General features: G+C 42.5%; 1 protein-coding gene across 1 annotated transcript in view; it reads right to left on the reverse strand.

Moving 5' to 3' along the window:
* Window positions 1–14,976, reverse strand: part of GXYLT2 (glucoside xylosyltransferase 2) — an 81,958-nt gene that overhangs the window by 56,440 nt on the left and 10,542 nt on the right. The window contains exon 2 of the mRNA XM_055557813.1: window positions 1,833–2,025. Within this exon, the coding sequence (XP_055413788.1) occupies window positions 1,833–2,025 (193 nt within the window). The remainder of the gene's footprint in view (window positions 1–1,832; window positions 2,026–14,976) is intronic.

Genomic DNA, 14,976 nt, shown 5'->3' on the forward strand with positions numbered 1-14,976 from the left:
CATGTAGCGGGCGTGTGGAAAGTCTCTGAGCTTTCCAGAAGTTGTTAGCGCAGCCTGACCTAGCCTATCTTGGGTACAGATAAGCATCTCTTTTTATCACTCCTACTGGTCCCAAGTTGCAGAGGGGGAAGTTCAGTTCAGTTCAGTCGCTCAGTCGTGTCCGACTCCTTGCGACACCATGAATTGCAGCACACCAGGCCTCCCTGCCATCACCAACTCCCGGAGTTCACTCAGACTCACGTCCATCGAGTCAGTGATGCCATCCAGCCATCTCATCCTCTGTCGTCCCCTTCTCCTCCTGCCCCCAATCCCTCCCAGCATCAGAGTCTTTTCCAATGAGTCAGCTCTTCTCATGAGGTGGCCAAAGTACTGGAGTTTCAGCTTTAGCATCATTCCTTCCAAAGAACACCCAGGACTGATCTCCTTTAGAATGGACTAGTGAAGCCCAAAAAAAGCCCCCAAGACTTGCCCAAGATCAGGTAGCAGGTGAATAGTGGAGCTGAGTTTTGAATCTGAGTTTTCTGTCTACAAGTTTGAGAACTAGTCGAGTTAAGTTTATGGATATTTGGGTCAGAAACCTTGAACTGACATCAGATGAGTTAATCACTGAGACTCTCTAAGCCTCAATGATCTCAGTTAGTAAAATACGGATATTTTATTAGTTAGTAAAAACTATGGATATGGTTATTAACTTTTTCAAAGGGTTGCTATGAGGATTAAATAACAGTAAATCATAAATCATAAGCCCTTGATAAAGGCTATTCTATTTTTGAAATTATGATTACTATTATTATTATTAATTATAATTCCTGTTATACCACAGCTTCAGAGAAGCTTCCTACATGTGTTTCAATGTTTTTGCTTGCCCCTTCCCCTGATGCAGATCTTTCTTAAGGTATTTGCCAATCAGTTTCAAGTCCCAAGGTAGTTTCTTCCCTGGCTTCTCTAGGAGAGGATGTCAAAGTGATTTTTTTTTTCTTTAGAAATCATAATACATTCTCTAGCTTTCAGTTATTAGTCTTTAGTTACTCAACATTCTGCTTTGGCCTTTCTCATCAGTGTGGCTACCCGGATGGCAGGAGGTAGCCCTGGTGACACAAGTTGGTAGATACAAAACAAAACAGCTGTTCTCTCTGCCAGCACTCAAGAACTCACTGCAAGAGAAGCCTCGCCAGGAAAACAAAGCTTGGTTTATAGTCACACATGCGACAAGCCCAGAGAAAATAGGTATTTCCAAAGCGCTCCCGTACTGGGAGGAAACTGTTACTTGTTCCTCAATACAGGAACAGTACGCACATATACATGTATACACATATACATACGCAATCTCTCAGATACATAAATACACATACACACACCTGGATGTGAAAAAAATACCGAAGAATTACTCAAAGGTGTTGACTCTGATAGCTTCTTGTGTGGGGAACAAGGGTAGCAAGGACTTCTACCTTTTACATTTATAACATCCTGTTTGAATTTATTCTGATGAGCACATATATTTGTCATTCAAAATGTATATATACACACAGATAAAAATAAGCTGCGTGACTCCCACTGAGAACAGTGTCAGTAACACCAGGAGGGGTGGAGCTCTGGGTCAAGTGCTTCAAGTGCATCATCTCAGTTGATCCTCATTTAATCCTCCCCATCTCTCTCTAAGGGGGTGTAATTATCCCTATATTATAGATGACAACTTTAAGGCTCAGAGTCAAGTGTTCGTGGGCACACAGCTGAGTATTCAGTAAAATACATTAGGAAACAGGATATGCATGTCCCACAGTGCACTCTGTCTACACTCAGTAAATACCGGGCCACAATTTCTGCACAATCACCTGCTTATCAAACTCAGGCTTCAGAGATTCCTCAGTGAAGATGTGAAATTGCATCTTCCTGTGGCTAAACAGCACGGCAGATTTGAGCATGACAAGCGTCTCCTCCAGCCGATTGCCACAGGCCACCACCGCCAAGTGGATCCAGAGCTCAGGCGGCAGCACAGCTTGGAAACTCCTGAGTTCTCCAGGCCTCCTAGAAAGAAGAAAAATAGGCGAAAGCCATTATTAAGCTCATCAAAGAAAAACAAAAGCTAGTGGAGGGTTAGAACATTTCAAAACATGAACAGGCACAATCTGTTATACTTTATAAAGTGATAAGCATTTTGACAATTCTTCCTGCTTAGAGAAAAATACCCTTTATTCCCATATTTATCCTGGCAATAGCAGGATGAGTCACTGTTTGGACTGCTGTAGGTGTCTGAGGCTTTTTTCCGCCAGCATTCAGCTGTCTAGTGCCTGCTGGCTGCCTACTGGCCCATGTTTGGAAATGGTATTGCTAAACTCTGACAGCTGACACAGGGCTGTGGTGCTCGCACTCACATGGGCCATGGAAATTAGATTTGAATGCAATTTGAACAAGACGAGGGTGGACAGTGGCTTTCCCATGTGAAACGAGCAACATGATACCCCTATCATCTGGGGGGTTTTAGGCTGAAGTGGAAGGCATGACCACTGGACCAAAGGAAAATCATGCAAACCCAGGAGGTAAGCAAAGAAAACAACGCATGGAGCCTCATGACATCTTGGGAGAGTCTTACAGAAACAGGTGTTAATCTTAATCGTCTCGCTCAAGACTGCTGAGCTGGTAGGTATGAAATTCAGCTTCCAGCGTGAAATGCTTAGTAATGAGAAGCAGGCAGGAGAGAGGACAGGTTAAGCTGAAAATTACCAAGGTATCAAATACCCAGTCAACAGCTGAGAAGGGAACAGAGTCCAAGAGTCCAGAATCATCTTCCAGCTATTTCCTCGTAATAAAAGATTTGTTCCAGACAAGGAGACACAGCCAAGCCTCAAACACACCACTGAGAAACATTTGCAGGCAAGCTGGAAGAAGTTGGCCTGGAAAAAGGTGCCCTGAGACAAATGAAACTAATTTACTTGCACAAAAGATCTGGAGACCAGGGGAGCTTGGATGTGGAATGCTACCTTCCTTCCAAAAACTTCGAGTTCAATCAGCGTGCTACTCCATTATTCACTGCTCGCTCAAATAAAGGCGGCCGTGCTCCAGATTTCTTTCACCAAGAGGAAAGTTGAAGATGTGGGTGGAACACTTTGGAAGACTTTCCAGTTTGATTACTTAAGAGCATGCTGAGTAAAAGCATGGCCTCCCGGCTTAGTGAGGTCCAGATGCATAGACTTACTCAGATTCCACTGATTTCGGGGATCAGAGGAGAGGACAGTAGAGATGTATCTTCTGAGACTGTTCACGTCTCTTCAGCTCCCTGCTGCTACCTGAGGAGGCATCATCTTCCCTCACCAAGATCACTGTGACTCCCCCTAGATGGTCCACCCGCCTCCAATCTGATCCTTAACCCCATCTATGATTTCTCCTTGTTGGTGTCAGAGTCACGTTCTTCTAAAATGCAAATAGGATTGTGTTATTCCCTTGATAAAAGCCACGTAAAGGCTCCCTACTGCCTTGAAGATCAAGTTCAAACTGCTGATTGTGGCTTCTACTTAGGTCTCTTGTATCTGCCTCCAGCACCTGGAGCCTGGGTGGGCAGCCATTCATAATCACAGCCACACTTAGGCTGCAGCTCTCCATCTCATTTCTAGTCATCTTCACATCCTAGCACATGTGCTGTCTCTCAGAAATGCTCTTTTCTGCTCTCTTTTCTTTGCTCACTCCATCCCATTACTCCATAAATCTATATGAAGTGCCTACTATGTGCCAGACACCTTTCTGGGTACCAGGAAGACAGCAGTGAACAATACAGATCAAAATGCCCGCCCTTGCTGAAGTTACATTCTACAGGTGGTAGGCGAAAGACAAAGAAAGAATAACAGTCAAAACAAATAATAATAAGTAACTCACAAAGAAAGTTATCCAGCAAGCAGGAAATACACGGTGGAACCATGAGGGATACAGGAGTGTCTGATGGTTTGGAACATACTATACATTGGGAAGTAAGTCCTCACTGAAAAGGCAAGATCCGATGACAATCTGATGGTGGGGAGGGAAGGAGTCACATGCTTTTGTGGGTGAGGAGGATTCCAGGCAAAGGGGACAGTCAGAGCAAAGGTACTAAATCAGAAGCATGCCTGGTGAAACCAAGAATCCTTGCCTTCAGGACTCAGATGTCTTCTCTCCCTCAGCTTCATGGATGGACTTTCATACCTGCTATTAAAGCCAACTCCCAACTAATTTATGTAAAGGGATGGGAAGGATATGTCACAGATAATGCCAAAATTACAGTCAATTAAGAAAAAGTCAAAATACCAGCCAAAATATGCTACAAAAACATTTAATGCATACTCATTTGCTTAAAATTATGCTCAATATTTAAAAACACAAGTATCCACAGGTACTAGAATAGTAAATGCAACACCTTAGCTGTCTTAAATATGAGCCATTACCCCTCCTCCAAAGAGAACAACTCCACCTAGTTTAGCTTTACACTTTGGACTTCTACATGAATGTCTTAACCTCAGTAATCAGGAAAATACTAATTCAAACAATAAGGAGAGTCTATGTTGTTTTGGACTGGTGAAACTTAAAAAATAAAAGTTGGACTATACATGTTTCAGAGTGGATACAGAGGTGGGGGACAGCTCAGATGCTGCTGGGGCAATTTAAGTTGACCTAAACACCTTGGAAGGAGAAGGCAATGGCAACCCACTCCAGTACTCTTGCCTGGAAAATCCCATGGATGGAGGAGCCTGGTAGGCTGCAGTCCATGGGGTCTCTAGGAGTCAGACATGACTGAGCGACTTCACTTTCACTTTTCACTTTCATGCACTGCAGAAGGAAATGGCAACCCACTCCAGTGTTCTTGCCTGGAGAATCCCAGGGACAGGGGAGCCTGGTGGGCTGCCGTCTATGGGGTCGCACAGAGTCGGACACGACTGAAGCAACTTAGCAGCAGCAGCAGCAGCAGAAAACACCTTGGAAAGCCTTTTGGTCACATCTGTCAGGAGTGAAGATATATATACACCCTCACTCTTCTGGTTCTACACCTGCATATGAGACCTGAAGAAACTCTTGCACATTTGCATAGGACCCATGCAAGAATGCTCACAGCAGTCCTATTTATAATATTGAAAAGTTGGAAATAACTTTCGTGTCCATGCACAGGAGAATCATGAATATATTTGACAAGTGTGAATGGAATACTGCACAGCAACGAAAATAAACAACTCAAAAGGCCATGTACAAACATAAGGACAAAGAGGAATAAGAGCAATTAGGCAGCAGGATAACGGTAGAATGAGACAGTTTGGATGAAGCTGAAAAACCAGCAAACAACACTGCGTGTTGTTCACAGACATATGGAGTAAAAGTCATCATGTTATGAGGATGAGAAACATCAAAGACAAGGCAGTGGTTACTTCCGGGCACTTAAGTTTTTATTTTTGAAGATGAGAGCAGGGTACACAGAAATGCATGATGTAATTGTCTGTATTATTCATGTGCCCAAACTATGTGACAAATACTTTATTTTCTTCTTGATTAAAAAAAAGCTTGCACTTCCCTGCAGCACAGCAGGCCACTTTTCTTTGCAGGCTTCAGTGATTTGGGCCTGCATGGTACACAGAGCAGGAGCTGGGGCCTGCAGTCCTTTTTGGTGTCTGGTGACAGGTACTAAAAAAGACAAATAAAGCTTCTCCTGGTGGCAGTTCAAGTATCGGAGGCTGGGATTTAATGAGACCTTTGCTGCCCCCTACTCTGTTACCTCTCATGTTACGTTAAAAATTGCAGGCTTCAGGTAATAAGCGTTTGTGTTCTGTGGCCACAAGGAATAATCAAGTTTAAGAGTGCTGAAATGGTGTGCCTTCCACCAAATCTTACCAGTGGGACACAAGCCCCTCTCAAATGTCACCTGAAGACCCTGCAAGGGTCAAGGGATGTCCAGGCTACAGACCTCAGACTTCTAAACCCCTAGAGTTGCCAGGTGTTGGTGGGGAATGGGAGATGGGAATCGTACTTGAACTGCTCTGACTGATGGTTACCTATGTTCTTCTTTACACTTTATAAAAGACTGGAGTAGACATTGGCTGTCCAGGAGTTTTACAGGCCTGCTGCTGAGGCTGCAGCTGATGGCAATCAACTCAGCTACTGCACTGGTAGAGCCTGGATGGGAGTCAACAGGGTGGAAAGCAGAGCCAAAAGGAGGCAGGTCAGATCTCAAATGGCATAACTTGGGCACCTGAATCCAGGTGTATGGCTTTAACCCTGGAAGGTCATTGATCAAGCCAACAAATTTTCTTCCCTTTAAGTCAGTTTGAAACGAACTTACAACTTAGCAATCAAATGAGTCTTTACATAGGTCTTAGAAATAGGTTTCAGATTGCCTTAGACTCACTCTGCTTCTCTTCTCAACCTTGAGTCATCCTTTAAATGCTCTATGGATCCATCCCCTCTCTGAGGCTCACTGGTTGGATGACATCAACTCAATGGACATTAGTTTGAGCAGGCTCCAGGAGTTGGTGATGGACAGGGAAGCCTGGCGTGCTGCAGTCCGTAGGGTTGCAAAGAGTCGGATATGACTGAGCGACTGAACTGAGGCCCTTCATCCAAATTTTCATTGTTCTACCAGTTTCATAGGTGGAAGAGATACCAGATACCATCTCGAGCAGGGGATTCCCAGCCTGACTGCATATCATCATCACAGGAGGTGTCTGTTAATATTATAACTTCCACCCCAGAGAGATTCTGATTCCGTGGTTCTGGGGTGAGACCCCAGAGTTTGCATATTAACACACTTGGACTATAAGCATCCGGAGTCCATCTCCACACAGGAACTCATCACCTGAGTTGACCTCTCACCTCTCCTCTCTCTCCCTAACTCTTCCCCTCACCTTCAGGAATGAAGCTCTTTCCTCTGCCTTTTCTCTGGGTCTTCTCTTCACCTCTTGCCTTAATGAAAACATGCCGCCTTGCGAGGATGCCACCTCCCCAGCCGACCCCACAAGTGCAGCTCTTCTTCCTGTCCTGTCCCAGGAGCCTCAGAGGCTGGTTTCCTCCCTGCTCCTCCCTAACACGTCGAGACACTGTGTCTCCACGGTGAAGTCTGTGGATGCAACTATTCCATCTTCCTTGTTGGTGTCATCTCTCAGCTGTCTGGTCACTCCTCTTCATTCCCTGAACAGTTGAGCTTCTTGCCCACAGTACATATCCTCACCACAGTCCTTGTCAACATTCTTGTTGTTGTCTAGTTGCTAAGTCGTGTCCTACTCATTTTGACCCCCATACGCTCTTAGGGACTTCAACGGCTCTTTAAAAGATGGTTTCTGCATCCTGATCCTTCAATTTTGTGAGCTGGATACTGTCCACCTTTTCCTTCTCATGTCCTGAGACACCTGGTGCTGTGCTTACATCCTGGACCTTCACATACACTGTTGCTTCTGGAATGTTCTTCCCTAGGGCTTCCCTGGTGGCTCAGTGGTAAAGAATCTACCTGCCAATGCAGAGACTCGAGTTCAGTTCCTGGGTCAGGAAGATCCCCTGGAGAAGGAAATGGCAACCCACTCCAGTATTCTTGCCTGGGAAATCCCATGGACAGAGGAGCCTGGCAGGCTGCAGTCTATGGGGTTGCAAAGTCGGACACAACTGAAGCGATAGCACAGCACAGCACAGCACAGCTCTTTGCAAAACCACCTCCTTCTCCTTCGACAGTAGAATCACGCTTCCCTGACCACCTCATTGAAGGAGCACCTTCCCTCTTCTTTTCTATCGGGGTCTTTTATTTCATTCCAAAAACCTACCTTGTTTGGTGATTACTTACTCTTTCATTGTAATTTACAGCAAGCACACAATATTATTTACAGTCAACATAAGGCAATGTAAATTTTAAAAATCCTTAGAAAAAAGGTTGGAATAAAACACACAATGTATAGTTTCAATTTTTAAAATATAAAACATTATGTGTTGAAATAGTAAAGTTGGTACATGAAAAAAAATCCTTGCCCCATAAAATTTTTTTTGCATGTTACAGTCTGGTCTTTACTCCACCAAATAAAATACATACTAATGGTGTACATATAATTTTATATTCTACTTTTTTCATCTGATTCTTTTACTTTTCCTGTTACTTTTTAAGTCTTCATGACCATCATTTTAACTGGTTATCTGACTAAAACACCATGGCTTACCATTTCTTTCATGGTGGTTGTTCTCAATTTTTCTCAAATATACATATATATGTATATATATGTACATATAAAATCTTGCACTAAACATGTATAGGTCAATAGATTTTTTTTCCCCTTTTTTGCATTATTTCCTTACACTACATTCCCGGGAAGGGATTTACTGGGTTAACAGCTATTATCCTATCAAGGATGTAGTAATTTTGAGTTTCTCAAATTTACCCAAGAGTTCTTAGAAAACATCCAGACTATGAGAAGGAAAACAAAAAACATAACAAACATTAGACCATCCACCTCTGAGCTCCTTGTATGAGGTAACCGTGGAGCTGACAGCTGAAACAAGATGGAACACGCTTGCCCATGACATCAGTGCCTCCAAATTCCTTGTGTTCTGAAGAGGTGATGCATAGATTGTAGTTATCGTTTAGACACTGCATCAAATAACATTGAGTCTCACAGTAAGAAGTTATTCCATTTTCAGTTCTTTTTTAACAACGTCTTTTTCAACAGTGCTAATATGTCTTTCTAACATTGCCTAATTCTCCTTTTCAACTGAGAAGACAGCAGGCCTCAGCTAGAGAGCCTTCAGCAGGCACGAGTACCAAGTTAGAAATGAAAAGCTGTCTTGTTTTCTTAGTGTTTGATTTGACAATCCCCTTCTATTTATGTTATTGCTAACAATTTATGTCAGTGCTATAAAGTTTTCTTTACAAACAAATACACTAAGAATGTGGAGAAATCAGCACCCTCAAGCAGGACTGGTGAGACTGCAAAATAGTGCAACTGCTTTGGAAAACAGTTCCTCAAAATTTTAACTATAGAACTACCATCGGTCAGTTCAGTTCAGCTGCTCAGTCATGTCCAACTCTTTGTGACCCCACGGACTGCAGCACGCCAAGCTTCTCTGTCCATCACCAACTCCCAGAGCTTGCTCAAACTCATGTCCATTGAGTCAGTGATGCCATCCAACCATCTCATCCTCTGTCATCCCCTTCTCCTCCTGCCTTCAATCTTTCCCAGCATCAGGGTCTTTTCCAATGAGTCAGTTCTTCGCATCAAGTGGCCAAAGTCTTGGTATATCAGGTGGTAGTATAGAACTACCATATGACCCAGTAATTCTACTGCTAGGTATCCACCCAAGAGAAATGAAAACAATTGTCCTCACAAAAACATGTACATTTGTAAATGCTCCTAGTAGCATTATTTACAATAGCCAAAAAGTCCAACCCAAGTGTCCATCAACTGATGAATGAATAAACAAAATGTGGTATACCCATATAAAGGAATATTACGTGGCACTAAAAAGGAATGGAGCACTGATGCACCTGTCAACATATTAGAACCTTTAAAATAGTTTGTGAAAATACAAAAGACTACATGTTGCATGATTCCAAATGTACAAAAAGTCCAGGACAGGAAAATCCATAGAGACATAAGGCAGGTTAGTGGTTACCAGGGACTCACAGAAGGGGCGAAGGGGGAGTGACTGTTTCATGGGTATAGGGTTTCTTTTCCAAGTGATGAAACTGTTCTGAAACTGGATAGCAGGGATGGTTGCACAACTCTGTGAGTAAACTAAAAATCTCCACATTGTACACCTTTTAAGGGTATTTGAATTATATTGCAATAAAGCTGCTATTAAATAAATACACAAAGGCACACATTTATAACAAGGATAGATTTAAGTTTTTTTCTTTTCAAGTTAGCATACAGTAGTATAGTCTTAAAAATCATGATGATGATGTAGGAATGACTGAGGTTTGGAAAACGCCACCCTCCTTGTCCTGGTTTATGCCCGCTCTGTGATCCAATGAAAAATGATGCTCAGAACAACAGAGAAGGCTCAACCACCACCTCTGCACTGCTGGAGACGAGCGTCTCCTTAATTGCTTAAAAGTCTCAAGCGTGTGACTTAATTAAACTTCAATTTCTGGAGTGTATAAATAATGAAATACAGCATTTATGTGTAGTGCTATTTACTTTGGAGCCTATTACTGCAAAACACACTGAATTATTAATGCAAGTAATTGCTTCTACTCAGACCCTCTTTTCTGCTGTCTCCTGCTACCCCTGTTATCAGGGCTTCTTAACTGACAGGCTAAATTAACTCAGGTAAGCCTGATGCTATGATATGGGCTGGCAGTGTGAGCTGGACAGAAAATCACAGCCTGAACCGGCACTGTTGGTGTCTAGTTTTAATAGGGAAGGAAACCCAGAAATTTGAGGGGGGAGGTGGGAAGGAAGGGAAACAGACAAATTTTAAGATTTGACTTGAATATGCTCACCCTAGGGAAGACCTGACTTGTAGAATGCTCTTCCCCCCAACCCCTGTCCCAGTGGAATCTCTTTTAAGATGAAGCCATGGCTATTTGAACATGGAGATTTGCAAATGAGGTCACAGTGGCAGTTGAAAAAAGTGGAAATACCTTGATTTAGCTCCTAGCAAAAGAGTCTGGTGATGGGTGATTATATCCATGTTAAGTGTTGGCAGCCAGAGACATAATGAAGTTCCTTGCAAACTACAGGTCTGGGAACACATAAAACTCCTGACAAAAAATTTCCACACTGGAGCTGTGAGTAGAGCCTTTACTTAGCAACCCAGACATGACGCCCAGGACTGTGCTAACAGTTAAATCACTTTTAATGACCCATGGTTTGGAGTTAAATCAACAGTCTTTAATCTTCCAAGACAGACAGAAAAGCTGACATTTGCCTTGAAGTCCCTGGATTACATGAGCAGTGTTGAAACAATGCAAAAATATCTGCTATGAGGGGGAGACTTAATAAAATCATTCGATAAGTGAATCCAGTGATTAATAATTCATATTTTGCTTGGATCACAACATTTGAAACATGGCTGTGTTCCTAAACAAAGTCTAGCTCTAAAGAACAATAGGTGTCAATGCCCAAAGTTGGTGATTTTGTATGTGTGTGTATCTGGTTTTAGCCATCATTGTACACATATACATGGCTTATGATTAGGAAGCAGAGTCAGGATTCAAACTCAAGACTTAAGAAGCCTTGCTTTTCGTTATGATGCTGTATATGGGACCACATACACGTGAGTCAGAAAAGAAGCCCCCTCTAGGCACATAAAGCCTTTATCTTTACTTTGGGCTCCTGATTCAGTGATCTGAAGGTGAACTGGATTTCAGCGCCCACTAGAGCCCCACCAGGTGTGACTCCCATAGCATACCTGCACCATCTCTTCCTCCGCAATCTATCCACTCGCCCTTTGTTGTTGCTCAGTCACGTCCAATTCTTTGCAACCCCAAGGACTGCAGCACACCAGGCTTCCCTGTCCTTCACCATCTCCCAGAGCTTGCTCAAACTCATGTCCATTGAGTCGGTGATGCCATCCGACCATATCGCCCTCTGTCATCCCCTTTTCCTCCTACCTTCAGTCTTTCACAGCATCAGGATCCATTCTAATGAGTCAGCTCTTCACATCAGGTGGCCAAAGTATTGGAGCTTCAGCTTCAGAATCAGTCCTTCCAATGAATATTGAGGACTGATTTCCTTTAGGTTTGACTGGTTGGATCTCCTTGCAGTTCAAGGAACTTTCAAGAGTCTTCTCCAACACCACAGTTCAAAAGCATCAATCCTTTGGTGCTCAGCCTTCTTTGTGGTCCAACTCTCACATCCATACATGACTACTGGAAAAACCATAACTTTGACCATACAGACCTTTGTTGGCAAAGGAATGTCTCTGCTTTTTAATATGCTGTCTACATTTGCCACTCGTCCTTAGCTGAGGTTGTACACAACTGAGTTCATAATTCTTCTTCCAAAATTTTAGGACGCTGCCTGGACTAATTCTCGTTTCAGTTTTCCCCCTTATGATTGTTCCTGACACACAGGGAATTCTATTTCTCCATCTCCCTTTTCTTTTCAAATTAAGATGTTATTGAGATTTTAAAAATATGAACCAGCAGCACTGGTTTGAAATAAATGTCTGGTGACATGAGGGGGAAGAGTGTGGATTATATATTCCATGAATGGACACCTCTATTTCATTCCCCAAAACAGAGCATGAAGGACCTACCAACCTAAAGGGAGGAAAAGTAGTTTCCCCAACTAATTTCCATCTTCTTATGCCTCAGGCCAATAAGGGATTTTTTATTTTTATGATAATTAATATACTTTAAATTGTTTTATCAATATGCAAGTAATCCATATATTTAGCATAGAAAAATGCAAAATATAGACAAGCAAAAGAAGGGGTACCCAATTTGATAACTTCTGTTAACATTCTGGTATACCACTTTCTGGGTGGTGCAGTAATAAAGAATCCGCCTGCCAATGCAGGACACGCAAGAGACACGGGTCCAATTCCTGGGTCAGGAAAATCCCCTGGAAGAGGAAATGGTGACCCGCCCTAGTATTCTTGCCTAGAAAATTCCATGGACATAGGCGCCTTGCAGGCTACAGTCCATGGGGTTGCAAAGAGTTGGACATGACTGAGCACACAGGCAGATACCACCTTCCAGAGATATAACCAATATATGTGGGTATGTGTTTATAAATACATAAATATATAGAAAGCATTAAAAATGAGATAACTTTTATAATCTGTTTTTTCCCTTATAAATATAAACAATTTTCGAAGTTAAAAAAAAAGAGAGATTTCATTAAAGGTATCTTCTTCAAAGGGATTCTGGAAAGCAAGCAAACAGTTCAAATTTTAAGATATGTTCTCAAATACAGTGTGGTTGTAAGTAAAGATCAAATCATGTCTGAAGCTAGTATATCCACTGGACTTTTAAGTTATGTGAACCAATAAATACCCTTCCTTGATAAAGTTTTTTTTTAAAAAAGCAATATAGATCTAGTTTCACATAGACCTGGCTTCAAATTCTAGGTCTGTGACTTGGCTGTTCCATTTCTTGGGCCAACACTTTCACCATCTCTAACCCTCAGGTTTTCCATCTGTAAAATGGGCTTATTGATTCCAGTGGTTCTCTGCTTTTGGTTTTGGTGTTTCTTACTAGCATCCATTTCCAGGTGTTTTTGCTAAAGACACCTCAGTTTTCTTTGGGGGGAATCTCAGTTCTCAGTCCATGAGGTTGGGATGGGCTGAAATATCCTCCCCACCAGGTGAGGCCATCGGGGATTGGATGCACATGGGATCCAAGCCAGAGCAGCGGAGGCAGCCCTGGGACTCTTGCTGGATGAAATCTTTTCCTTCAAGGTTACTAAAGGAGGAGGACACAAGTCCAGATCTGTTAGAACTATCACACAGAAAAAAAACTGACCTACAAGTGTGGCCCACACAGAAGGAAGCAGAGCTAAAAAAATAGAGGCAAGATGATCACATGGGCTTCCTGGATGGCTCAGTGGATAAAGAATCTGCCTGCCATGCAGGAGACCAGGAAATATGGGTTCCATCCCTGGGTTGGGAAGATACCCTGGAGCAGGAAATGGCAACCCACTCCAATATTCTTGCCTGAAAAATCCCATGGACAGAGGAGCCTGGGCTACACTCCAAAGGGCCACCAAGAGTCAGACATGACTGAGTGACTAAACAAGCAAGACAAGACAGACATCCTGGATACATTTGTGACTGAAGCTTGATCTCCTTTGCAGTTTTAATTGATCTCACAGTTTTATGAGCTAGTAAATCCCTTTTTATGATTAAGTGATATGCTTATGATTAAGCTGAGGAGCTGAAATTCCATCACTTCTAACTAAAAAGAATATTGCCTATCCAATATCAGTACCCATCTCTTAGATTGTTACTAAGATTAAATGAAATAATGTGGCAAAATGCTTTCTATAGTACCTGGAGTGTTTTAAGTCATCAATAAATATTAGTTATCATCATCATTATTATTAAATATTAACTTAGATGCATCAGAAGCCTTCATTTTTCTCCAACTCCTTTATACCCATGCCCAAAATGGGCAAGGCAGAGCAGCAAAAAACTTAAGTGTCAATACTCAATTATTGCAAATAAGGTTTGTAGTGTTTGCACACTTTCTAAACTTCTCAGACTTTAACAGCAAAGTCCATTACCCCATTTCTCCTGAGGGATGATATTTGATACTTGAACACTAAGGCCTGTTACTTTGGAGCAGCGGTCAAACAATTGGCTCCTTGTAATTCCCACAAAATTGAGAGGAGAAGAAAGCAGAGCAAGGGTTCAAGTCCAAGCAGAGACACAGGCTCCTGAAGAGCAGTGTCTGTGGACAAAATCCTGCATTTTGGTTCCTAAAGACACTGCTTAATTCCTGCAAACTCTTCACTTACCCTCAGCTTTTCTAAGATCAGAAACAATAGTTTTTCTGTCCTTGAGCAGAAGTCAAAGCTATAGATGGCCAGACTTTTGGGTTCTCAAACTCTCCAGAAAAATTGCCCAACTCTACCAGAGACAGTGAAAAGGGTCCTGTCCCATCTATTTCCCCAGCTTTTACTAAGGACCAGGTCACTGGGTTAGGATAGCATTCGCTATACACAGAGGCTGTCTGCATTTCCTCAAGACACAGCCCAGCGAAAAGCCTGCCTGAGTCTACATCTTAGCTCTGGTTAACATTTGCTGAGAGCCTCTCGGGTTGCACGTTCCGTGCCAGCATTTGACTCACATTGTTTCATTTCCTCCTTGAACTTAGGAGAAAGCCTAGATTTGCTGAGGAGCATTGACTCATTCAAAGCCACACAGCCAGTCAGCTGGATCTAGTTAGGATTCAGTTTCTAAATAATAAAGCAACCAAGATGAGAACAGTACCCAGAACAGCATGTCACACGCTGAGGGATCACCATGAGCTAGGCCTGTGCTTGGTGCTTTAGTGCATTACTATTATTTTAGCTGTTTGGACCTCAGTTTTCTCTCATATAA

This window comes from Bubalus kerabau, chromosome 20 (assembly GCF_029407905.1).
Source record: "Bubalus kerabau isolate K-KA32 ecotype Philippines breed swamp buffalo chromosome 20, PCC_UOA_SB_1v2, whole genome shotgun sequence".
NCBI lineage: Eukaryota > Metazoa > Chordata > Mammalia > Artiodactyla > Bovidae > Bubalus > Bubalus kerabau.